Below are 26,207 nucleotides of genomic sequence, written 5' to 3' on the forward strand. Positions count from 1 at the left end.
CAAATGAAAAATGGGCAGAGGACCTGAATAGACTTTTTTAAAAAAAAAATTTTATTTATTTTTGATAGAGAGAGACAGACAGCAAATGGGTAAGGGGCAGAGAGGAAGGGAGGCAGAATCTGCAGCAGGCTCCAGGCTCTGAGCTGTTAGCACAGAGCCTGATGCAGGGCTCAAACTCACAGACCACGAGATCATGACCTGAGCCGAAGTTGGATGCTTAACCGACTTAGCCACCCAGGAGCCCCAATTTTTTAAAGAAGATGTACAAATGGCCAACAGACACAAGAAAAGATGCTCCCTATCACTAATCATGAGAGTAATGGTAACCAAAACCACAATGAGATATAACCTAACACCTGTCAGAATGGCTTGAATCAGAAAGACGAAATAATAAATGTTTGGATATGGAAAAAAGGCACATTTGTGCACTGTTGGTGGGAATGTAAATTGGTACAGCCACTATAGAAAACAGTATGGAGGTTTCTTTAAAAATTACAAATAGAAATACCCTATGGTCCTGTACTTTTCCTACAGGGTATTTACCCAAAGAAAATGAAAATATTAATTCAGAAAGGTATACGCACTCCTATTTTTCCTGCAGCATTATTTGCAATAGCCAAGATATGGAAGCGATCCAAGCATCCATCAATAGAAGAACAGACAAAGAAGATGTGATACACACACACACGTTACTCAGTCATAAAAAAGATGCAATCTTGCCATTTGCAACAACATGGATGGACGTAGAGTATATTATGCTAAGTGAAACAAAAGAGAGAAAGACAAACACTGTATGATTTCACTTATAGGTGGAATCTAAAACACACACACACACACACACACACACACACACACACACACCCCTAACAAAATAATCAGAGACAGATCCACAAATACAGAGAATAAAGTGATGGTTGCCAGAAGGGAGGTGAGATGGGGGTACTGGTAAAATGGGTGAAGGGGAGTGAGAAACACAGGTTTCTAGTTATGGAATAAATAAATCATGGGGATGAAAGTCTCAGGTTTCTAGTTATGGAATAAATAAATCATGGGGATGAAAGTCTCAGCATAGGGAATATAATCAATTGTATTGTAATAGCATTGTATGGCAATAGATGGTAGCTGTACTTGTGGTGAACACTGCATAAATACAGAATTGTCAAATCACCATGTTGTACACTTGAAATTAATGTAATGTCATGTGTTGAATATATTTCAATAAAAAAACTTAAAAGGTAGGCACTGTATAGCAAAATCAGTACTTGTATTTTTTTTTCTATGAACAGAAGAGCTAATGAGAGAGCTGGTGTAAAGGGAGGTAGACGGTGGCCTTTTAATGGCCAGATGTGACATGGAAGGGACAGAAAAGGGTCAAGGGCTGAAATCAAAAACTAGCCAAGTGATACCTAGACTGAGGTACTGAGTGTCTGCACTAAGGCAGAAATTAAGTTTGGGAAGAATGGGGTGATTACATGTTTTCTGAGCCCAGTGCTCAGCATTTTACAGTTGACTGTACCCTGAAAGTTCCTTTTCTTAGCCTAAATCCTTTTCCTTACAGATCAGAAGTTACAGTTGGTCTCAAAAGACAGCTTTGTTCCTTGCTATACAATTAAACTTGGGTTTCTTTTCTGAGCTGCTGCCATCTGCACACCTTATGTTATTGGGACACAAGACTGGTACATGCTATTTCTTACTGAGAATGACATCAGAAATATGGAGTCACCCTCTGCAGGACAGTGCTTCTGCCACTGCCCATGAAATAGAAGTCAAGGACTGAACAGGAAAAAGACATGAGGCATAATTAGTTTTATCCTCCATGAAGAAGTTATTTCACAAATAATGAGGCAGAACCTCTCCAATTTTAATAATAATGGACTGTATATCATTGAGATGACTGAATCAAATTAATGTTAGCTACTGGTAAAAAATAAAACAACATGATAATAAATGCAAAGGGTTTTTTTTTTTTTTGCCCTCCAGATGCAATTTAAACATATGATTTGAGAAGAGTCAAGTTTCAATTCCTAACCAGCTATCTTCTTTCCTTTAGAGAATATAGTACATAGGGCTTTTTACAGTATACAGCTAAAACTATTCTTCCCTGAAGTAGAAAATGCTGGGGCAACAATAATAATGATAATGCATACGGTTAAGTAGAGAACTCAGGTGACAGTCCACCAAAAAATGGCTCAAGTCAGCTTCATCTTTGCCAGAGAGGCTCTGCAGATGTACATAGCGACAAATACTCAGATTCCCGTGTTCCATTTCCAATTCACGCCCTCGTCTGTTTCTCTGGCCGTTAATTACTGGGTTCCTCCCTTTGCCCTCACAAAGAGGCATGAAACTACTCATCAGGTGGTAGGACAAATGATAATCAGTGTTATCCTAGACATTTCATTACTCAAATAAGCATAAAATAATTATATGAAATCCCTAGGAAATTGAAGTGGCCTTCTTTTTGCTTTTAAAACTATACTTTGACTAATAGAAAGTCTGTTTTATTTAACATCATCTAACAAGACCCCCTCAAATATATCTCTCTTCCATGACCACTGTTATATATAATCTAGAGCATTATAAAATGTTCTTCTGATCTAAACTAGCAACTTGACTAGATTCATTATTCACTTTGAACTAATGAGATTATTTTTACAAGTGATGTTATTAACGGATTGCATAATATCTATCAGATAAAATACTAATACCATGTTGAAAGCAAGCAAATTAAGTCATTACAGGCCTGGAAAAGCAACGACTGAGACTGCCAGAATAGTCTGATTTGTAGTAAATTCATACTTAGCTATGAAGTATCCTTAAGTAGTAGCTCAGACTGTTTTTCCTACTATTATTTTTCGTGTGTGAAATAAATCTGTGAAGCCGACAAAGACTAACCGGATGTACAAATTTGAGCTTGTAATGAATACAATGACATTTAAAAAGTCTCAAAGGTCACCTTCATATTACTAAAGTAATTCCACTGAAGTCAAAAACAATTTAAAAATATTTAGAGAAAGGCCCAGGCAATGTCATTAGTATATATTGGCCAGAGGCAAAGGGTAAGGGGGATGAGGCAGAGATATTCCATATTTTATTACATAAAATCAATTGTAGCCTTCTCCTATTAGAAGCATTCAATAATCCTTAAAAATATTGTCACCCATAAGGTGAAATTTTGGCATTACCATATATCTTACGTAGTTTTATAAACAAATATCATGTTTAATCATTAAAATATCTTGATCATGTGTATTTGTGTTTCCAATGGAAAAAAATTGTAATATAATGATAGCTTACATTTGTATAGCAGCATAATTTACAACTGCTTTACCTCATTGGATTTTAAAGCTCTCCTATGAAGATTATAAGAAAAGCATTATTTCCCCATTTTGCAAATAAACAAAGACAGTAAGAGGCTGGTCTAAAATCACCTGTATTCAGCTTCAAAATCCAGGGATTTTTTTCATTGAGCTTTGCTCTCCCTTGATTTGCCCTTTGTGTAGTGGGAAGGGCAGAAATGTCACCTCCCTTTAAAGAGGAGATTAAAATTGCAGTGGCAGAAACAGCAATGACCCCGGTGAGGCAAAGCGTCCCGACAAAATTCTGACTGATCTCTTGATTTATTAAAAGCACTGCTTACAGCAAAAGGGAATAACACTTATACAATTTTTAATTTTCCTGTCAAAATTATGGGATCAGATTGTGGAAACTGAATCTTTGTATGTAAGGGTAAAACATGAGCTGAGATCAATGCTTGATCATGACTTCGCATTCAACCTATTACATGTATGTATGCACACACAGCTGTATAGATGCACATTTTTTTCCCCAAAGGAATATAAACAAATCGTTCACCTTATCTTGAAAACAGTGTTTAAAAACATTGCAAAACAGCACAGAACAAAAATGAGTCACTCAACTCCCAGGAGTTAGATTTTATGACTGACTTAGTATAATTAAAACAATAATAATCACAAAAATGAATCTGTCCTCCTTGACTATCTGCTAAGAATTAGGTCCATATCATTTTGACTTACACATATAAATTTTATAAAATACCACTACCTTGCTTTGATGTAATATTTTAATTTTTCAGCAGGCTCTCACATGCTAATATACACTGTTACGCTTCTGGGTTTAATGAGAAAATCATCTTCCTGTCTCTGGGCCTCACCTTGTGAAGTCTGTCATTTCCATCATGATCATACACATCTGCTTGGCCAGCACAATTATATCATTGCCGCTGTCATCCCATTTGGCCACTTCGGCATCCAGCTTGCTTTTCTCTTGGTGGAATATCTCCACCTGCTCAGCTATTTTTGCCTTCTCCTCCTGCGGTAGTTGTGCCATGATGGCCTGTGTGGGTTACAGAATACGTGTGACTAATATTGACAAAGTAAAGTAGGGTGACTCTGCCTTAAGTTAATGGCAGAGCCAGACCCCGACAAGGTTTGTAGGCTGCCCCACCTTTCCAGAAAGTACGTTTTCTCCATCCCCAGGAAAGCAAAAGCATAGACTGGTAACATCCCCCAAATCCCCGTCCCTGTTCCTATACACACACAAAAATAGAGAGATCCAAAAGGTATGTGCACATTGACAGCAACAGAACTTCTGTGTTGCTTTGATGACATATGTTTGTTCAAAAGAATCTATTCTTGACAATTTTTATATTTGGTCTCAAGAAACTTTTACCAGATGAAAGAATGCACCTCTTTCAACACTGAAATCTGTTCAGAGAAGGAAAAAAAAAGAAAAAAGGCTTTCTGTCGCTAGAAAGAAGAGGCATTTTAAACAATATCTGAGCATCCAAGTGGGGTGGAGAGAATTTCCATGAGTGTTAATGAAGGAATGCATGATTAGATACCAAACAATCCCCTCACCCAAGACATTTCAGGGATGGCATACCTATTCCCAGCCCTCTCCCATCTTCCCTGTGGAAATTCTGAGATAACCGTGACTCCCTACAGAGCCTATTAGTATGCAGAAGTAGAAGGTATGATGGGATAAGACATAGGTTTAGGAAGTAAAGGTCGATTTTCAAAAGTTGCTAGGTAAGGGAATGTAGAAAAGCAAGAACTACAGCTGATTCTCATTATTCATGGAATCTTTCCATACAAATTTGCCTACTCTCTAAAATTTATTGGCAGCCCCAAATCAATACTTGTGGTGCTTTCTTGTCATTCACAGACATGCAAAGAGTTGCAAAAAATTGGGTTCACCTGTCAGGCCTATTCACAGATATGGTTGAACAAGGAATTCTCTGTCTTTTCGTTTCAGCACTGAACAACAGGTCCCTTCTGTCGTCTATTTGGTGCCATATTTTCCACATATTTGTACTTTTTATTGGTAATTTTTCTATTTAACATAGCCCCCAACCATAGTGCTCAAATGCTTTCTAAGTGTCCCTAAGCACCGAAAGGCTGTGATGTGCCTTATGGAGAAATATACATGTATTAGACAAGGTTCATTCAGGCATGAGCTACAGTGCTCTTGTCCATGAGTTCAATGATAATGAATCAAAACTATAAAGCATATGAAAGGAAACATTCATTAAACAAGATTCTGCATTTATTGGTTGAAATAAAATGTTGAGACCAGGAGCTCTCAGGAACCTAACACTATTTCCTCTAAAAGCCATGACTCCATAGCTGCTAATTAAGTGTTCATGGTGATGTTATAGAATATAGGTACCACAAATAAAGACAATCAACTGCATTTGGTAAACACCATGTATGCATTGCCCTGAATGCAATGTCTGGAATCATTTCATTCCATCCTCATAGAACCATGTGCGACCTGTTTCATAGAAAGGAGCATGTGGATAAGTATGACAGCACTAGTAACCCTCTGGTTCTGGGATATGCGTGTTCAGTAATGAAAGCATGATTTGGGAAACTTAAAACTTTTGCAAAGGACAAATAAAATAACACATACAATAAAGCCTTGCTTCCTAAATTATAAAGTTTGTCCTAATGTAAGTAAATTATTGGGAAGAAAGGTTGTTGATTTCTAGTAAAAATATCAATGGACATAAATTCAGCAAAACTGGGCTCAATGGGCTCTATCACTGACTTAGGTTAAGACTTAATCGCTACTGGATCATATTCTTAACTTCTTCAGATCTAAGAATAGTAAAAAATTACCTCAGGGTGTTATAGTTGACAGCAAATGAAATAACAAAGGTGTTGTGTTTTTTCCAAAAAGAGAAATGAAAGCATCTATGGGATTATTGTTAATATATTAGTATCATGACTATATTAGTTTTCCTTTCCAGCTACCCCTTGAGCTCATTACTTAGTTGCTATGAAAGAGAAGGGATGGGCCCAGAGTCTATGTTACTATACATAAATAGACAATTGACATGATTCCTTGAGTACAGAAATGTATACCAGGTACTGTGCTAAGAGGCTTATGTATGTAAAAATAAACAAACAAACAAACAAAAAAAAACAATCTACTTAAGCATTCTACAAGATTAATACTATTATTACCGCTATTTTATTAATGGTGATACTAAGACCCAGAGAAATTAAATTCTCAATATTACACAACTAATAAGCTGTATGTATAGGATTCAAACCCAGGTCAACTAACACCATACTTAACTACCGTGTACAAGTGGATCACCAAGCACAACCATACAGGTTTGACACTACACAATGATCCCATTCCAGTGGGGCAAGTATTGCTGAAATCACAAGCATTGTTCACCAGGCTGGACATCCTAGAGATGAGACTTTATTTGCCTGAGTACGGGATCTCTTTGTATAATTTACATGAAGGTGTCCTCAGACAAGTAGCTGCACAGATACATCTTACTAATATATAGCCATGTGTACAAACTTCCATGCAGGCATGTGTGTGGCTTTATATAACTAACATGTGAGTGTCTGTGTATGTGTGTGTGAGTGTCTGTGTATGTGTATGTGAGTGTCCATGTGCATATACACAAATTGCTATCCATATTTAAAAAGTCAGACTGGGACAAATACTATATGGTTAAAATAGTATTTTTGAAGAATATTTTAAAGTACTTTAAAAACTATCAAAAAGGTGGCTGATATACCAAAGAGTTGATTATAAATTCAAATATGAAATACTGTACTAATAACAAGACAGCTATCCCACTGCATTTGAGATAGGTATGGATTTGCAGAAGTTAAATATGCACTTTTTTCCTGAAGCATCCCTGTCTGATGATCTGATGCTGTCCTAGATTAATTTGTCGTCCTCATATAAAACTGATATTCATGTTTTACTTAGACCTCAGAAGTCCTAACTAGAATTATGTAAACCATTCATTAGGTGCTTTTCTGTAGAAGAATCTGTAAAACTACCCACCAGACCTTCAGACTCTATATTCAATACCCAGATGGAAAGCAATGAAACTTTCATTGTCTCAAAAGGGTTAATTTGTGCATTGAAGGGTGTACACTTTTCTTTGAACTCTATCACATGAGTTTCAGTTGTATAATTTAGGATTTGAGTATTAACTGCCTTGTTCTACTCTCTAATTCCTATTGATGCCCTACTTTTGACTTCTCTCAGAGCTTCCTTAGGGTAGAGGCCTCAGCATCCTGCAAACAGTAGAAGCTCAATATATATCTTCTGATTGACTGTGTAACCATTTTTCCACTCACTGCATCAACAGAGTTCAAGAGAAGTTACTAGAACTGACAAACATTTTCTAAGGGCACAATTCTGAAGAAAAAAAAATGGCCCCTTCAAAGCAGATTTGCAAAAGAACATGTTATTTTGACTCTAGGGGTGCTCAACCCACATAATGCACTTAATGGTGTGTGACTTGGGTGCAAGTGTCATTACATTTGCTTCTGCTTATGTAGCTATCGATGAGCCAAAGTCTTTTCCTAAATATTCTTAAAATGCTCCTGGCTTTTAAAAATTCATAATTGACCTTTTCTGAAACTGGAATCTTAAAAAAAGGTTATCTATAAACAGTAGATCACAAACTGCAAAATTTGCAAGTTAATCAAATTAAAATTCAACACATGCGTTTTAATTAGGTCTTATCAATGTAACTCAGCAGTTTGAAATGTTAACACATTAAAGTTTTAGCTGGAAAAAAAAAAGATGACTACATTCAAATCAAGTTGAATAGAAAATATATAATATGCAATTGTTCATTCCCTCAAACTAAGGCAACATGAGAAAAATGATTTTCATGGCCAAGAGGAAAGGGAACAAATCAGCTTTTCTGTATCTGTGATGTGATCACCTGGGGTGGTCTTAGAGTTTCTGCTGGTTCTATGCATAGTAGCCAAGCACAGCTCCAGAGACTGGCTGATCTGGGGCCCCATATTGCGGCATCAGAGACTTTAATCCACAAAATTCCCTGCTTCCTGATCCCAGGCTCTCAGCTTTTCTTCTGAAGAGCCAACCATTTTTTTGTGATTGAAATTATAAACTCTACTTATTAAACCAAAGTGCAAATCACTGATACAAGCCAACAATCACTCTGCCCAGAATTTTTTCTTCAATCTAAATCTCAGGAGCTTTTGATATGATTATTTTTCCAATCTCAAAGAGAAAAAAATTACTTTTGGAGTCTATGAGCCTCCAAACTGACAAGTGTTAGTTCCTTAAGCCAGAGTAAGAGTCTAACATTTAGGCTTAAAGTACATCTTTATAAATAAGTGATTAAAAGGGCTAACACTCAATGTGTCAATTTGTGCTCACTTGGTTTTAAAGCAGAATAATAAATATAAGTAGTTAAAGATTGGGTCCTTTGACTTTTACCAGTCTCAGGCCCTGAAGTAAACAGGAAAATTGAGTTAATTATCTCATTAATTCAAGTAAAAACTTTCATGATTTCCTAAATTGTCCATGCTCTTTTAGGTTAAATTATTTGACCAGCCTTCTAATGAAAAACTGCCTTATGCTATAAGCATTATCATCATCATCATCTTTATCAACTTCATATTATGTGACACATATTATGATGCAAATTTTATCATGCAGTTCTCCTAATCGGACATCATGAGGTAGACAGTGGAGGAGGAGAGGGAGAGAGAGAAAGAAAGGGAGAGGGAGAGACAGATAAAGCATAGAGAGGCTAAGAAAGTTGCCCAAAGAGACACAGCTTGATCAAGACAATATTTAAAATCAGATCTGTATGACTCCAAATTATATATTCCATCACTAAGGTTAAGTGACCAAAAGTTTTCATTGACCAATTTTAACTACATCAACCTGTGAAGAAGCAGTTTTTAAGATGTCATGTCTAGGATCATAGGGTCTGATTCCTCCTACATTTTAGCAGGGTATGATAATTCTCTGCCTCTCCCTCTCTCAACAAAATACTGTAGAGAAGCATCAGATAGGGACACATGTTAAAGGAAATAATCTAATTTCAGATAGGGACACATGATAAAGGAAATAATCTAATTTCAGAATTTGGGAGCAATGTTAGAGTAGGTACTAAAAGCTTTTCTCCTACCTTAACCTCCTTATAGATTAATTTACCCTTTCAGAGAGGAAGAATTTATCTGAATGCAAACAAAAAATAAGGCCTTTAACAAGGAAGGACTGACTGATACAAAGGGCAACTACCTCTGTCAAAGACAACTTTGGTCTCCTTCACAATTTTGACCAAGTTAACATACTTCTCTGGTCAAAAGTTCGACCATCTGTCATCTCAGCAATTCAATGCACCCTCTTATTTCCAACTTACAGCCATAATTCTAGGTCTCTGATTTGTCATCATATAATTACAGGCTAAAATAGGCTGACTCAATAACTAATGCTGTCTGCTGCAAGTTAATCACACAGGCCACATGATGGATCTCAAAGACAAATCACCAAGTACTGGATTATAGGGGTACTTTGTTACTATCCTGGACTGTGTTCATAATTCATGCTGAAAAACCTTTAAAAAAAAAAAAAACAATTGTCTTTTCACCTACTGGGTGAAAAATATAGTAGATGATATAGACAGGTGCCATCTGACTTCTGTTTTCACCCATCTTAATTGACTTGATATCTAATGTAAGATGCATGAAATGGAAGTACAATGGGACTACATTCTTGTAAGAAGTGGGACTAATAATGCCATTTTGACAAGATGGTGATTATAAAATATGATAAGGGTTGTAAATATGCCTTGATCATTGACACAAGATACTGGGCTATATCAACACTGAATTGCATTCAGTCAATCAAACTGACTTTGAATTGATTAATGTTTGGATGAATTACTCAAATTTGCCCTTTGTCATGGACACAAAAATGCTGGTTTTATTTAATTCTGCAGAGGAACTGACCTGATAGATGAATTGATTTAGTGTTAGGCCAAAACAGGCTCCAAAGCCTCTCAGTTTAATGAACTTCTCAATTTCAACATTGGGAGTGGGGGAAGGATTACAGTCCACAAAAGATTTGCCAAGTAGGGGGCTTCATATTCTTTTGTGTACTTTTCTACTGTCACTAATCTGTGATACAAAATGATTTCTCTTCCAAAGGATGACAATTTTCAGTCATTCTTTATTGAGCACTTAATGTATGTCAGGTATTCTGTTCATTTTTTTACAAATATTAAGCAATTAAACCTCAAAAGAATTCTATCAAGTCTATTGTTCACATTTTACAGATAAAAGGACTGAGGCTCATAGCAATTAAGCAACATGTAATGGAGCATTGTCCTCATTCCACTCTTTACAATTCAAAACCAAATCTGTCTGAACCAAAGTCAGTGCATCTTTAATATTCTGGCTTTTACCCTCGTATTTCCCCTATCAATGTCCATCTATATATCTTGTGAATCATTTCACTGTTGGATGAGAGTATCAGGGCATAAAGCATGAAAGAGAAATTGGGTTACAAGTACAAAGATTTTCTTAACATAAGGTTTAGTCCTCTTTGAGTCCTGTTTATTTATTTATTCTTTATTTTATTTTTTTAATATGAAATTTATTGTCAAATTGGTTTCCATAAAACACTCAGTGCTCATCCCTACAGGTGCCCTCCTCAGTGCCCAGCACCCACTTTCCCCTCCCTCCCACCCCCCATCAACCCTCAGTTTATTTTCAGTTTTTAAGTGTCTCTTATGGTTTGGCTCCCTCCCTCTCTAACTTTTTTTTTTTTTTCTTCCCTTCCTCTGTCTACTCTTCTTTCACAATTCCTAAACCAGTGTGAGCTTTCTGGGGTTTCCTAATCTCTGTCCTAAATCACTCAGACCCATGCTTCGTATACAAACTCATGTTTCCTATACATTATTTTTCCTAAAGTAAAGCTTAATAGAGAATTAAAATACTCTAACTAGAATATAGTAAGAACTCAATCTATATAATGAGATTGTTTTCACCCTATAAAAACTGAGTCTTTAAAGGGAGGATAATCTCACCCTCTTTTATAATCCCCAGGGATATAATCTCTTGAAACTTGCCTTGATTACCTGCATCTACCCTCAAGGAGATAGAGTTAATAGGATTGGTCAGAATCCTCTTAGAAACACTTTTGTTGGTAGATAGTGTCAATGAGTGTTCAGGAATGTTCAAATGGCAGCCAGAGCAATAATCTTTCTGTTGCTTCCTGCTCCATGCCTTAAACTGGCATATTTCTAATATGTCTGTATATTTTCTTTTTCTATCATGTGGCAGACAGATCTAGGGCTACCACCCTGGCCATAAGCAGGTATTAGCGAGAGGGAGGGGGAGTTATTTCTCTATTCTGATGAATTTGGACCAATTTCAAAGATGTGGTCTTGTTCACCAGAGACCCTAGGCCAGAACATGGAACAGAGTATGGAGCCCATAACAAAGTAGCGCTCTAATTTTCCATTTGTCCTTCCCTCTTGAGTTAATAAGCTTGGCAACCTCAAGCAGAACTGTGGTGTCTGTGCCAATACAAGATCTGAGTATTCATGTGTTCCTTAGCTGTTGAACTATCTATTCATGATTCCAAACCAATAAAATCCACTATACTCTTAAATTGTTTGCAGTGATGTGGCTGCTAAGTTTCAAGTGATGGAGAGAAAATGGAGTTAATAGGAATCAGAAGCACTAGTGGTTATTTCCATTGTGTAAAATATGAATTGCGGGGCGCCTGGGTGGCTCAGTTGGTTAAGCGTCTGACTTCGGCTCAGGTCATATCATGATCCGTGAGTTCAAGCCCCACATTGGGCTCGGTGCTGACAGCTCAGAGCCTGGAGCCTGCTTCGGATTCTGTGTCTCCCTCTCTCTCTGACCCTCCCCATTCATGCTCTGTCTCTCTCTGTCTCAAAAATAAATAAATATTAAAAAAAAATTAAAAAAATAATATGAATTGCTAAAAACAACCACAAGTAAGAAGGCAGATTTCTGAGCTATGAATCTCTGGGATTCCAAGACTCTGGTCAGAAATACCCTCAAATCAATGTGGTGTAAATAGCCCCGGTGCATGAAACCCAAGTCCTGGATGTCCACTCACCCGTGCACTCTGTCCTGCAATGAGCTGGTCATCCTCAGTCTGAACACTTGTCCGGCTGCGCACATCATAATCCTCCTGCTCAAAATCAGAATCGTCTTCTAGTTCTTCTGGGGTCTAAAAGTACAAAGGAAAGGAGAAGAATCAGCATATTCTAAACTGATAACCCTCAATGCCACCCATATACTTTGTGGCAGATAAGGCTAAGTGGCTCCCGGGAAAGAGAGCTTGTAGGCAGTTACATGTAAGGGGTTATGGAGGAGGGTGCTGGCTGCAATGGAGTCAGAAAAATCTAGCTGCCCCAGTTTACCTTTTAAAAAATATATATACTTTATTTCTTCCTCCTGTAGGTATTAAAATGCTATTTAACTCTTGACATGACATGCTTTCTAGTTTTAAGACAAACTATATTTGTGTTTTTTCCATCCATAGAAATCTATTTAAGATAGAAAATGACCACCACCAACAAAAGTTATACCTATACGTGGTCTATAATACCCTTTTTGCTCTATTCCCAGTCTTTTTTAGACTTGATAGTGAAAATAATCTCCAAGCCAATGGTTATTCCAGATGAAGTATCTGATGTGGTCACTAAATTGTATACTGTACAGGTTGCGACTATGGATTCCAGACTCAAGACTGCCTGAATATGAACCCCTGTGTGACTACTGGCAAAATCCTCTTAGTTCTGGTTTCCTCCCTTGTAATATTGATAAAAGTTGTTCTGTGATTTTTGTGAAGATTAAGTAATATTCTTTGTGTAGAGTGTCTAGCATATAATAGGCATTTAAAAAGTGTTTTCCATCATAATTTCTTAGGATTTTGAAATCAATTCATTCAAACACTTTTAAAAAGTAAAGCCACCAATTACTACACAACTACAAAGGATTAAATAACTCTTTCGTACATAGTATCAATTTAGCTAAAACCAAGCACAGTGAAATAAGGATCATTCTCTATTTAGAGATAAGAACACCAAGGTTCTGATAAACAACATGTCCAATGTCCCTAACCCAGTTAACAACAGAATTAGAATTTAGACACAAGTGCCCAATTGTGTCTAACTTTTTCACCTTATAAATCAGGTAAGAATTGCAGCTATAGAATATCTTTAAAGTGAGTAGTTACATGAAGATCCCGTCCAGTGTCAGAAAAAAGTGTATGAATTAATCTACAAACCCAGAAATAAAAATACTCCCCATCTTTAATAACCATAATAGATAACATGTGTTAAGTGGTTTTCATGTGCCAATGCCTATCTTCTCTAAGCACTTTGCATATACTAATTCATACCATTTTCTTAACAGTCCTATCATGCAGACACCATTTTCTCCACTTTACAGATAAGGAAACTGAGGCATGAGAGATTATACCTGCTCAAAACTTTCTAAATCTTGCAGCATGTACCGTAGACTATCATCTCTGTTAATTCTAAGAAGATGAACTTGGAGGTGGTGGGGATGAATCACAAAGGGGACACAGTGCATTAGTGTGACATTCTTAGATCATTGGTCATTAGACTGAGATATGACAGTCACCCACAAACTGCCTCCTGGCACACAGTAACACCATCTCCCAGGGCTCTGTATTTCAAAAGGAAGAAATAGACCACAGCAGTACTGATGATACAGGTACCCATTCCTCATCCAAAAGTGCACATTTTTATTCTGCTGGTTTCTTTGGCTACCTCACTGTAATTAATCAGGTGTGGTTATTGATGAAGCCTTGAGATTGGTCAGACAGGCATAAAATGGGGTCTTCATGCCAATATCACCTTATGTGTAGTAATTTTCCAAGCTTTGGCGTATCCTTCTTGTTTTCCTTCTCTCTCTCCATCAACCCTATTAATATTCGCCCAGTCATCTACAGATGTTCAATTTTCTTTCACAGAATTATTGAAAGAAAGAGGGAAGAAAGAGGTTTTGTTCCCATACTTTATTAACTAAAGGAGGGGTGGGGTGGGCAGAACGTGGTTCAAATAACTGGTTGTATTTTCATTGCGGACAGAGACAATAATCTCTGATCATTTTTCACTCTTCTGAAATGTACTAGAGAACAATTATAGCAAGTTGGTAAATTCTGCTGACGGATGAGATGACAAGATTTCAAGTGCTTTTCATCATTAGTTTTTCAAAAGGAGAGAGAAAAGTAAAATGAAAAACCTCACTCAACAGAAAAAAAGGGAAAATATGACAGTGCCTATAGCACTGTGTCCAAACATTTCAATGATCTGTGTGTTTAGTAGATGAGTCAATGACAAACACAACCTGGCATCATACGGTTAATAATGATGAGCTTTCATTCAAGTGACTATGGCTCGGGAACCAAAACAAAGTTTAAAAAAACACACAAAAAAAACACACACACACACACAAAAAACCCAGAAACAAAAAGCCCAAAACACAAAAAACCTGGAAGTGGACCTAGGGAACTGGAATGTTTTTGGCCTAACTTTGCCACTCACAAACTGCGTGTCTTTGGCAAGTCATGTACAGTTTTTCTGCTTCTCTATCTCCTCACTCATAAAATGGAGATCATAATTCCTATTTGTCCCATCTACCTCTCAGGATTGTAGGATAAAACATATGAAAATGCTTTGTAAATGATAAAAGTGAACTAAAGTAATATGTGATAATGATGATTATTATGCTTAACAAAATATATACCCAATAACAACTGCAATGATAATAATGGGAATAATTTTTTACCAACCACTATGGGCCAAGCATTCAGCTAAAGGATTTACTCCACGTAAAAACCTAATGAAATACATTGAATCCCTTACAGATATATAAACAGACTCAGAGTCAAGTCAGTTTTCCAGGGTGTTACACCTAGCAAGCTCAGGGCCTATGCTTGTAACCATCACAAGTAACACCAGGCAAATGGGTGAGCTTAAAATATTTTCTTGTGCCTTAATCATGCAGCAAACCCATCCAAGTCACCCATATAACTGTTTCTGTGCGGGGTGCCTGGGTGGCTCAGTCTGTTGAGCATCTGACTCTTGATTTCCTCTCAGGTCGTGATCCCAGTGTCATGGGATCAAGCCCCATGTCAGGCTCTTGGCTGAGCGTAGAGCCTGCTTAAGATTCTCTCTCCCTGCTTCTCTTCTGCTCTCTCTCTCTCTCTAAAAAGTTGTGTGCATGTTCATTTTGTTAATTGCATGAAAGCACTGTTTTTTTTTTCTTGAATTATTCATTTTAAAAAGTAGCAGTGTTATGTGTCAGTTGCTCAAAGATCCCCATACATTAAAGGAGACATGGAAAAATAGTGAAGGTCTGCAAATGGGCCCAGAGATAATAGGACTTATATCATTAGGTAGTCTTATAGAGTAAAAAGAATCACCAAAATGTGTAATTCACTAGATTGGAGGCTGGACTCTGAGGGTCAAGTCTCAATTCTGTCTTTCTGTGCTCCCAGGGAAGACTTTTTTACAATAATCAAGAACCACTTTGGGTCTACTCTAGGTTCCCTAGGTCTATTATCTGATTGTTAGACTGCAAAAGTGGGTTTAATTTGAAAAATGACACAATTAAAGTATTTGGTCTCTAAAATCTGCCCCCTCTAAGAGTCTATGAGATTTTCTTGTGCCTATTACACAGGCTCAAGAAAATCATGTGCTTGTCCAGGCGGGTCACAACACATGCCAGTTGCAGAAAAGGACCAATCCGCTTGCCTCTGGCTCCTAATCAAATGCTCAGTATCCTCTAAAGCAGTTTCTGGAGAGAAGCAAAATGAGAAAAGACAGAGGGATTTAGTGTTTCACCAGGACACATGAAAAATATATTGAGGCGCATTTAAAATAAAGGCTCAAATGCGTATGAGAGTTTCATTAGGAACAGAAAGATGAGGAGGACATGGAGAGGCAACAAGAGAGTTCGGGTGATACATGAAGAAGGATTTCCCAAGCAGGATGACTATACCAATGGAATGGAGAAGACAGAATTACATTTCCCTGAAGTCAATGTAGAGCAAAATCATCTCAGTCAGGACTGACTGGCCATTGGCATCTCTATCCCGCGTCATTCTGAAAGCCTCTTGATTGATCTCCTTGCTTCTATTTTTTCCACATACAGTCTACTCTTAGGGTGAAGATCCCTGGAAGATCTAAGTCAGCTTAGAACACTTCAATGGCTCCCATCTCATTCAGCATGGTCCTTACTCTGCACCTGCCATTCCTTCCACCTGGAACACATTTCCTCTAATATTGTTATAGCTTGTTTCCTCCTCCTCCATGTCTATTCTCAAATGCCACTCAATCAGTGACCATCCTTCATAAAACGAATACCCATCCTGTGTTCTATCCCCTTATACTGCTTGTGTTCCCCATGGCACAATAACTGACATGTTCTATCTCCTTGCTTATTTTCTGTCTTCCACCAGAGGAATATACATCTCTTGATGATAGGGACTTCGTTTTGTTCACCTCTGTATTCAGGGTCCCTCTAACAGTGTGGAGCATCTAGTAAGCTTTAAATAAATAGTTAATGAACAGATAACCAAGAAAAAATTACAGAATTTTTCTTAAAATCATAAGAAATTATTTCTAATTACTTGGGTTAGGAAAACAAAACAAGGAACCTTATGGAACCATGTTAATTAACTGGATAATAGCGATCTGCAAGAGTAATATCAATTTTGCCACCGAAGTTGTTTCTGAAGTCTCCTCAACTCTTTATTTTCTAGCTCTGATGAGTAACTCTAATCCCTGCCATTTTAATAATATTGTTAACTTACTTGACAAATTCTATTTCGTTAATGGATTGTAATAAGAAACTTCACCCCAGCAGAATGAGAAAAAATATTTCTTGGGAAACTACTGCCAGGTGTATGCTAGTACTTTATAGCTATGGCCATATTTGTCCTCGTTTGCAGATAAGCAAACTGAAGCAGAGATGAAAATCAGTGTGCCAGTGATGCCCAAACACTTAAGCCATAGGTCCTCAAACTTTATTGCTTGAAGCACTGTGTCTCAGTAATCTTTTTCAAGGTGCCTCTGGGCTAAAAACAAAACATAACAAAACAAACAAAACAGCGACAAGCCTAACAGTTCTGTTGATGAAGCAGTTAAATCACAAAAATGGATTAAGTTGATTAGACTTAACAACATGACTTCTCAAATCCTGGAATACAACTAAACATCCACTGAGTTTCCTTTTTCTCACAGCAACCACCAAAAGCCCAGCTTCACAAATACAGGATGTTATTAAAACAAATACACCAACCTAGTGTTTAAACCGTGAACTACTTTTGGCTAATATTCCCACAATATCGGAGACACATCTGCATGTTTCCCTTGAAATTTTAAAACATCTTCCAATGCCCCAAGGGCCCTTTCAGGCACAGCTTGGGATAGATCAAGTTAAACTTTAGACTTTTATTTTTTTATTTATTGATTTTTAATGTTTATTTATTTTTGAGAGAGACACAGAGAGCGAGAGCAGGGGAGGGGCACAGAGAGAGACACACACACACACACACAATCCGAAACAGGCTCCAGGCTCTGAGCTGTCAGCACAGAGTCTGACACAGGACTTGAACCCACGAACCGCAAGATCATGACCTGAGCCAAAGTGAGATGCTTAACCATCTGAGCCACCCAGGCGCCCCTAAACTTTAGAGTTTTATCTGAACCCCGGGCACTACTGTTTCTGTGACCTGCTTTCAAAAGTATCATGTGCAGCCAAATTAATGGGTTCCAATTACATTATAAAAGAATATAGATATCATAAAAGATTTTTTTTCAGGGTTATTGTTATGAGAAGAAATTACTGTTTTTTTATACCGATATCCTAACCCCAAGATATTACCTCCTTCTACCCTACCCAGTTATCTTAATTTCCCATATTAAATGTCTAATTCTTAAATGTTAACTTGGTTCTCATTACTTGTAGATTCCTTATTTGTGAATTTGCCTACTCACCAAGCTTCTTTGTAATCCCCAAATCAGTGTTTGGGTAGTTTTTCACAGACAAGTACAACGTGGCAAAAAAAATTTGAGACACCTAATCTGTGTGCTCCCAGCTGAGGTCACATAGCACAAGGCTCTGCCTTTTTGTTTCAGCTTTGACGCTATAAATAAGCATTCATTTTTTTCCTCTGCTTAAAATGTCTTGCAAGTACAGTGCTAACATGTTATTTAGTGTTCCTAAGTGTAAGAAGGTTGTGATGCACCTTACAGAGAAAACGCTTGTGTTAGATGAGCTTCCTTCAGGAATGAATTATAGTGAGGCTGGCTGTGAGTTCAATGTTAATGAGTCAGCACCATGTATTAAATAAAGTGTCTTTAAACAAAAACATAAAATATAAAAATATAAAACACAGTTATATATTGATCAGTGGATAAGAATGTAAACAGAGGCTCACAGGAACCTAACAATGTTCCCTTTGGAACAATGTTTCACTATTCTCTAACTCAAAGTTCACAGCAAGGTTACGGGATATAACTACTGCAAATAACGACCATCAGGTGTATTCCTTTTTGAAATTACCATGCTGGGGTAATTAGAAAATTCCTTCTTGGCTGATAGATTACCAAGGACAAGTCTCATCAAGAAGTAAACAAAACCTAGTCTCACAGCAGACTATACCTGTTCCAAGAGAGAAGCGGGGTCCTGAAAGGTGAGGTTGGGGTACAGAAAGGACAAGTTTTGTCTACTTCAGAGGGTTGTCTGGAGCTGCCCCGGAGTGCCTGGATACCAACATCACATTAAATATGTATTGATTAGTGAGAGGCAAGGTGATGGAGCACTTAACCCTTCAGGATCCATTATGCATTTATTTTCAGAGGTGAGGTTGGGGGAGGAATTATACTTTTTACAAAGTATAATCAACACTTTGGGAGGGAAGGGGGCATGGCCAGATTTGCTGGGAAAGAAACAGCTCTACTCATCTCACTGTCTTTCTTTCAAACTTAGTGCAGTGGATTTTTAAGTAGACCTAATCATTGCACTAGGAAAGTAAACCAAGAAATTAAGTACAAGATGGAGCCATGTGGGTGCTGAACGGAGAAGGATTTTAAAAATAACAATTTGTACATACTGTACATTTCTCTCTTAAGTTTTAAGTGGTGTGAAATCCATCTGATCAAATCACTTGAAATGCCGAGATGCAGGAATGACACTACATGAAACAAAGATATGGCATTTTATCTAAAATTATGTTTTTTTACAGCTCACGAATGAATAAATGAATGATGGCTATAAACTCCCTCAGCCTCCCAGATGAATGGTTGTCACAAAAATGTGAAGGCTAACAAAGCAGAAAAATGGCAAAAGAGGGAATATATCTGGAGCATTATAGTGGGATTTAGTGTCAAATGCTTTGAAAACATAACTCTCATGGTCTATTACCTTATTTCACAAGTTAGTATGTAATGGAAAAAAATGATCTAATTTGTTATAGGTTTAAAAGCCTGCCTTTTTCTCTTTTGCTTCTCCTCCTCCAATTATCATCCCTTTTCTCTCTGTCACCTTCCTATCTCCCCAGGTATCTGTTTCCACCACCACCACACATACAGTGCCCATAAAGCGCCAGAAAATGCACCACAGTGCAGGGAAAATAAAAATACAAGCTTTGCTTTCCAAAATTTCAGTCTAAAGAAGGTAATCGACATAAAAGGGAATAATGTAATAAACACTATAGCAAGCAGAAAGTTACAGAAGTTAAAAGAGAGTGACAGAATTTTTGATGGAAAAAACTTGAAGAAAGAAGGTCTCAGCCAAATCTTGAAAGGTGATGAAGTTGACAGATCTAAAACGGGCAAGTTAGAAGATCAGGAAATACAACCGATAGTCTCCAAATTCCAAATTGGAACTCCACATTGTTAAGTGTAATTAGTGTCGTCTGATACAACTTATGCAATGATCTGAACACTTTGAATTGATCATAAAATTATTATGAAAGGCAGACATAGTTAACATGAAAACAGTCAAGCTGAATTTAAAGGAGGAAAATTCTAAGATGCTTCACTCCCAAGTGAAGGAGTTTGGTGATCGTTTCAGGAGAAGCACAGATGCCAAGAGGGAAGAGAGAGTCTTCTTGGTGATACTCTACTCCACCTGCTCAGATCACCATGGAAGCATCAAGGTGCACTCTGGATACCACAGTTGAAGAGGACCACTCATGAATTTAATGACTTCAAAGATAACAGGATTTGGGGGAGAATTAATGACATATACAAAATGCTCAAAAGACCAGGTATATATTGTCCAGAGAGAACAATATACCACAGACATTATTTGGTTATTACTGTCTTGCAATGTTTGAGGAGATATTAGTTTAGATGTTCAGTGATCACCCTGAGAGAGTTTTTTTCAAAATGCACTCAGTAGATATCTCATGGTTTTATTGAGCAGCTTTCGAGACAACGTTAGAGGACGAAGGTGAAAATACAATCCAGGGCTGTTGCATCCAATATGGTAGACATGAGCCACAATGAGCTAGTGACAACTTTAAATGTAGCTCATACCATGTGTCAAAAATTATTACGTTTTGGATACACTTGGTTAAGTTAAATATATTATTAAAATTAATTTTACTTGCTTCTTTTTTTTTTCAGTGTGTCCACTAGAAAATTTAAACTTACAATTGTGGCTGGCATTATATTGCTATCGGACAATATGTGCTTATGATTGGCACTGCAGAAGCCCCATCTCTGCTTCAGTCATAATAGTCACAAATGTATTTGTGTCATCAATTTTGCTTTTGAATGTTTCAGTTTAAGAATGAGTTCTATGGGTAAGAAAATTGTTGGCAAACTATGCCAAATTGTTGGTAAGATGAGGAGAAAAAAATATCTTACAATGAAATATTATGGAGCAATGAAATGGAACAAGGTAGGCTGTAGGTCTTAATATAGATAAATGAAGGCAAATTGTGGGTGAACAAAGCCAGTTGGAAATAATAGTTGAGTTTTTAAATCTACTATATTTTGTATTTTTCTAGCGTATACCTCTAAATAATTACTCGGACAATGGTTTGGAAGGCTCATACCTGACAAACTGATAACGGGAAGATAGTAGGGTTAGCCATGGGTGGGGGGTGGTTTGCTGCAAGATTATACAGCCTTATTTATCAGGTCTTAATTATTAGTTACAAGGATGATGTAACTGTTTCCTATTATTATTATCATTGATACTATTAAACTGGATAATCTTCATTTCTTTCCATCACATGGCTTTCTGATTCTAATGGGAAAATAACATTAGTCAGAGGACCACACAGATAACAGCAAGGGTACCTGAAAGTTAGTATCAAATTTAAACCAAAATGCATGCCAGAAACAGGAAAGACATCACTTTTCAGGTTATTCAGTGTGAATCTAGGCTTGTTGGATCACTTGTCCCTTTCGTCTGAGTAGTCCCCCTCGTGTGACTAAATGAGGAGCCAAACAGCTTAACAAGTTAAATTAAGCAACGGAATAACCAAAAGTAAATTCTTTGGGATCCCTACAAGAAGCTCTGATCAGCTCCAAGCGATAGAGGCCTTACATACCCTGATCATCAGCACAGCCTTCCTGATGTCTCGAACACCATCATATACCAGGCGAGAGGCATCAATGAACTCATTCTCTTCAAATGGCTGAGGGACGTTGGCACTCAGGGCTTCAATGGCAACCTCTACTTGCTCAGCAAAGCGTGGCATCACTGCGTTAAACAAAGTGAGAAACAGTGGATTATGCGATCTTTCCTTCATGCTTCCTTTTCCAGCCCTTGTGCAAGGCGGCACACTCCAGTTATTCCAACGGTTCAATGGAGCTGGCTGCCTACCTGGTCAGTGGGATGGATCCAGTTTAGTGGTCTTTGTATCACTTACCTTCAGCAGAGAAAGTAAATCATTACTCCATGAATGGTGATGGTATACAACAGCAAGTTTTTGAAACTTGCTCAGGGTAGGGTGGTATAGTGTGCATACATATACATTTCATGTTCTCCTAACCTGAGTCGAATTTGACTTCTGATGGTTACTAGCTCTGAAACCTTGGCCAAGTTTTCTTAACTCCTTCTAAACCTGTTTCTTTGTCTATAAAATAGGAGGTCCTATCTTAAGTTTCAATGAGATAACACATACACATTTACTGGATGGTGTTTGGCCCTCAGAAAGCCTCGATAAGTATATAACTAGTATCATACATTAAAGTCATAGGTGATGAGTGAGTAACAGACCTTAACCTATATGACTTCATAGTAATGTGTGAACGAAGTGATCCAATCTTTCCCACTTTTGTTGATACAGGACTTGAGATTAGAGGTGGGGGACGGTAGTGGGTGGAGGCTTACGGAAAGACCATACAAGAGGGGAGAAGGGATCCCAGGATACTCCTGCACAAAGCCTAGGGTTAGAGCCCAGTGGGCTCAAAGATGAATTTTATTTTGTTCCATATTCCCAGGACCATTCTGATGTGAAAGAAAAGCATATATGAATTTCTAAAATGTTAGCACCTCTTTCTTTACACAAAGACACCTACATACACACTGGAGGTTTGCAGAAAGTAAATTTAGTGGAATGCCTGGAACACTTCCACTGGCTGCTTAAAACAAAAATGCTGCTGATTCACTGATTCTCAAAAATTATAATTCAATTTTTTCAGCTTTTATTTTGTAACAATCAATTCACATGGCAAATTAAAGCCAAAAGCACAATTCATTTTATTTACAAGGACAATAAAAAAGAAACATCATTCATCTATTTTCCATTTCTGAACATTCATGCCTGATTCGTCTTTATACTTGTTTTCGCCCTCTGTGGATACTTTAACATCCATTTTAATCCCTAGTGTGAGAAACTCTGCTAAATTACTTTCTAGGGTCAAAGTATTCAAGATAAAACATTCCTTGAAAAACGTATTTCTACTAGGAAAAGCCAAATGTTAAAAAGTATATTTAAAAAAAAAAAGAGGAGGGTTACAGGAAAACAGAGTAACCATTTTTTCAATAGACATGATCAAAACCAAAGTATGCATGGGGTGAATTTCCTTCTGTGAGTGAATTACTATGATTGGTTCTCTATACCATTTGCATTTTTCATTTGTGCCTTTGCACTGCTTTTGCATAAAAGGAATTGGTGGACATTGAGTTGTACTGCTGCAAAAATCAAATAAAAATTTATTTCTAAAAACTACCACATTAAACTAAGGCCATTTCAGCTATCCATTTGTGTCGGGAACAAACTGTTTTACATGACTAAATAATCTCAATCATTGCAATTCACCTCCCTAAGCGTGAAAATATTGCTATATGTATTTGGCATTTTCACATGAGTATCTTTCTTAAACGAAATTACAAATCCCTTTCCTTTCCTCAACTGAAAATTCTCAATATCAATTTCATTCTATTTGATGTCTAAGCTGCTATCATGACCATTCACAATTTTACAGATTTGAATGGTACCATCAGAAGCAGTTAGCTGCCTGAAGTTTTGTCCTTATTGTTTATATGACAATTACTATGCCTACATGTACGTAAAATACTCCTACATGGGCACCTGTGTGGCTCAGCTGGCTGAGTGGCTGACTCCTGATTTCAGCTCAGGTCGTGATCTCATGGTTGTGGGATCGAGTTTTGTGTTAGTCTCCTCACTGAGCATGGAGCCTGCGTAAGATTCTCACTCCCTCTGCCTTACCCTCCATTGGCACTTCCTCTCTAATATAAAAGAAAAAAATACTACTACAAATGAATAAGGCAAAAAAAATAGAAAAATAGACAAAGGATTAGAACAGGTAATTCACAAAAATACTCAATCCCATATTATTGATAAACACATGATGTTTTACGTCATTAATAACTGTAAAACTTACAGCATAGGCAGTGAGATAGCATTGCATACCTGTTGGAATGAGCAAACAAACTAAAGCTTATTAACACCCATCTCACCAAGCATGTGGAAAAAAAGGGAATCCTTCTACTGTAGATGGGAGTCAAATGGGCACACATCATTCTGACAAACACTTTGACAAAATCTAATAAAATGAAGCTTTCCAGTCCCGACCGGTGAGCTAAGACATTTTCTAGGGCATGGCCAAATGCTGACTTCTAAAGAGGTACTTATGAGGAATGTTGAGTACATCGGAGTCACAGGAACACCTTTTCTCTACAGTTATAGCTTCTTCTTAACAGGTTGAGTACTCCAAGAGTTAAAAAGAGTTATATTAAACCTAGGAATAAAAGTAACAGCTTTAAGAGATCCCTTCTAATCAGCGGTATCCCAGGGCTGTCAAGGCCACTAAGTTGGAGGCTGGGGAGACATAGTGAGCTGTTAACTCTAGGTTCATGGGCAGTTCATCAGGATGGAATAAAATGGACTTAGGGATATAAGTCGGGAGACAGCCAGTATAGTCAAGAGAATAAGTCCCTAAGTTCGAAATATTGACTGGGAAGAGCAAACTGAAAAGAGATGTCATTTGTGAGAAATTTAAAAATACACATGAGGGTACCATGCATAATTTAAACATACATATTTTTATGACACATGTTCTGAGAGAATATATACCACCTTAAGTATAGTGGTTGTCCTTGAGGGGGACAGAGGGCTATGGGATTAGGTAGGAGTTGTAAAGAGGCTTCAAGTGTATCTTAATTCTTAAGGAAATAATAATATGAATCAGATATTGCAAAATGTTAATATTTGTTATACCTCAGGGTAGGAGCAAGGTCTCAGTTACATTAGTCTCTGTCCCTTTTTTTATCTTTGAATCTTTTCATGATTCATATATTTTAAAAAGATCAACATATTATCCTTAAGGCTGTGCTTTTTTACAGAATAAGGCTCTGAAAAAATTAAAGTTCTAGCTCATCTATCAGAATGTAATAGAAAACAATATGATCAACAATATTTTTAATGTTTATTCATTTTTGAGAGTGAGAGTGGGGGAGGGGCAGAAAGAGATAGAGAGAGAGAGAGAGAGAGAGAGAGAGACAGAATCTTAAACAGGTTCCAGGCTCACAGAGCCCAATGTGGGGCTCGAGCTCTGAGTGGTGACATCATGATCTGAGCTGAAGTCGGATGCTTAACCAACTGAGCCACCCAGGCGCCCCATTGATCAACAGTATTATGTGAGGAAGTCCCTCAGAAATTGTGACTGTGATCACACGCCTAATATTCAACCTTAATAACTGCCTGCTGGAGAATTGAGTTAGGTAGTACTCAGCCACTGGACCCCGGCTCTTGGGCACACATTTCTATTTTCATGAAGACCTTTGATGGAGTATAAAAGGGGAGATCAGCTTGTCATGTGGCTTTGTTCTGCTTGTACAAGGTCACCCTGAGGAAGAGCTGGGGAGGAGCACAATGCAGGAGGTGACCTGTTAACTTTCTCTACCAGCTTCTAGGTCTGATTCTGTGCCCAAGGGAGAAAAGGGAAAGCTAACATCTAAAGGGACTACTTCCATAAGGGATGCTCTGGGGCCCAAAACCTGCCCAGGACTTCTCTGAAACTCCAGGTTTGGAGAAAGGCATTCTGTTTGCTCCAGCTGGAGTACAGAATCTCTCTAGGAAGATTTAGGAAGTGGCATGTTGGTATGAACAACAGTGTTGTGGACATGGCATTGTCAGAAGGGGAAGAAAAACAAAGCCCTTTTATAAAAACATTGGAACAGGACAGTACGGAACATCAACCTTCTAAGGAGGAAAAATGGTGGAGGAGGAGGTGTAGAATCTTCACTTTACCAGTGGGGGCTCAGATCTCAATTTATCCTTAATATTCCAACAATCTTATTATATTCAACCTGGTAAAACCCAGAACTTGAACTAATTCAATTTGATTTGATTTACTGTAACTGATAAGGCATCCA

The 26,207-nt window shown here is 37.5% G+C and overlaps 1 protein-coding gene across 5 annotated transcripts in view; it reads right to left on the reverse strand.

Moving 5' to 3' along the window:
* Positions 1–26,207, reverse strand: part of CTNNA2 (catenin alpha 2) — a 1,103,782-nt gene that overhangs the window by 68,735 nt on the left and 1,008,840 nt on the right. For all 5 annotated transcript variants that reach the window (XM_058683538.1, XM_058683541.1, XM_058683540.1 and 2 more), the window contains 3 exons: positions 21,913–22,064; positions 12,421–12,534; positions 4,172–4,353 (listed from right to left, as the gene is read on the reverse strand). In XM_058683538.1, the coding sequence (XP_058539521.1) occupies positions 4,172–4,353; positions 12,421–12,534; positions 21,913–22,064 (448 nt within the window). The remainder of the gene's footprint in view (positions 1–4,171; positions 4,354–12,420; positions 12,535–21,912; positions 22,065–26,207) is intronic.

This window comes from Neofelis nebulosa, chromosome 9, assembly GCF_028018385.1.
Source record: "Neofelis nebulosa isolate mNeoNeb1 chromosome 9, mNeoNeb1.pri, whole genome shotgun sequence".
Classification (NCBI taxonomy): Eukaryota; Metazoa; Chordata; class Mammalia; order Carnivora; family Felidae; genus Neofelis; species Neofelis nebulosa.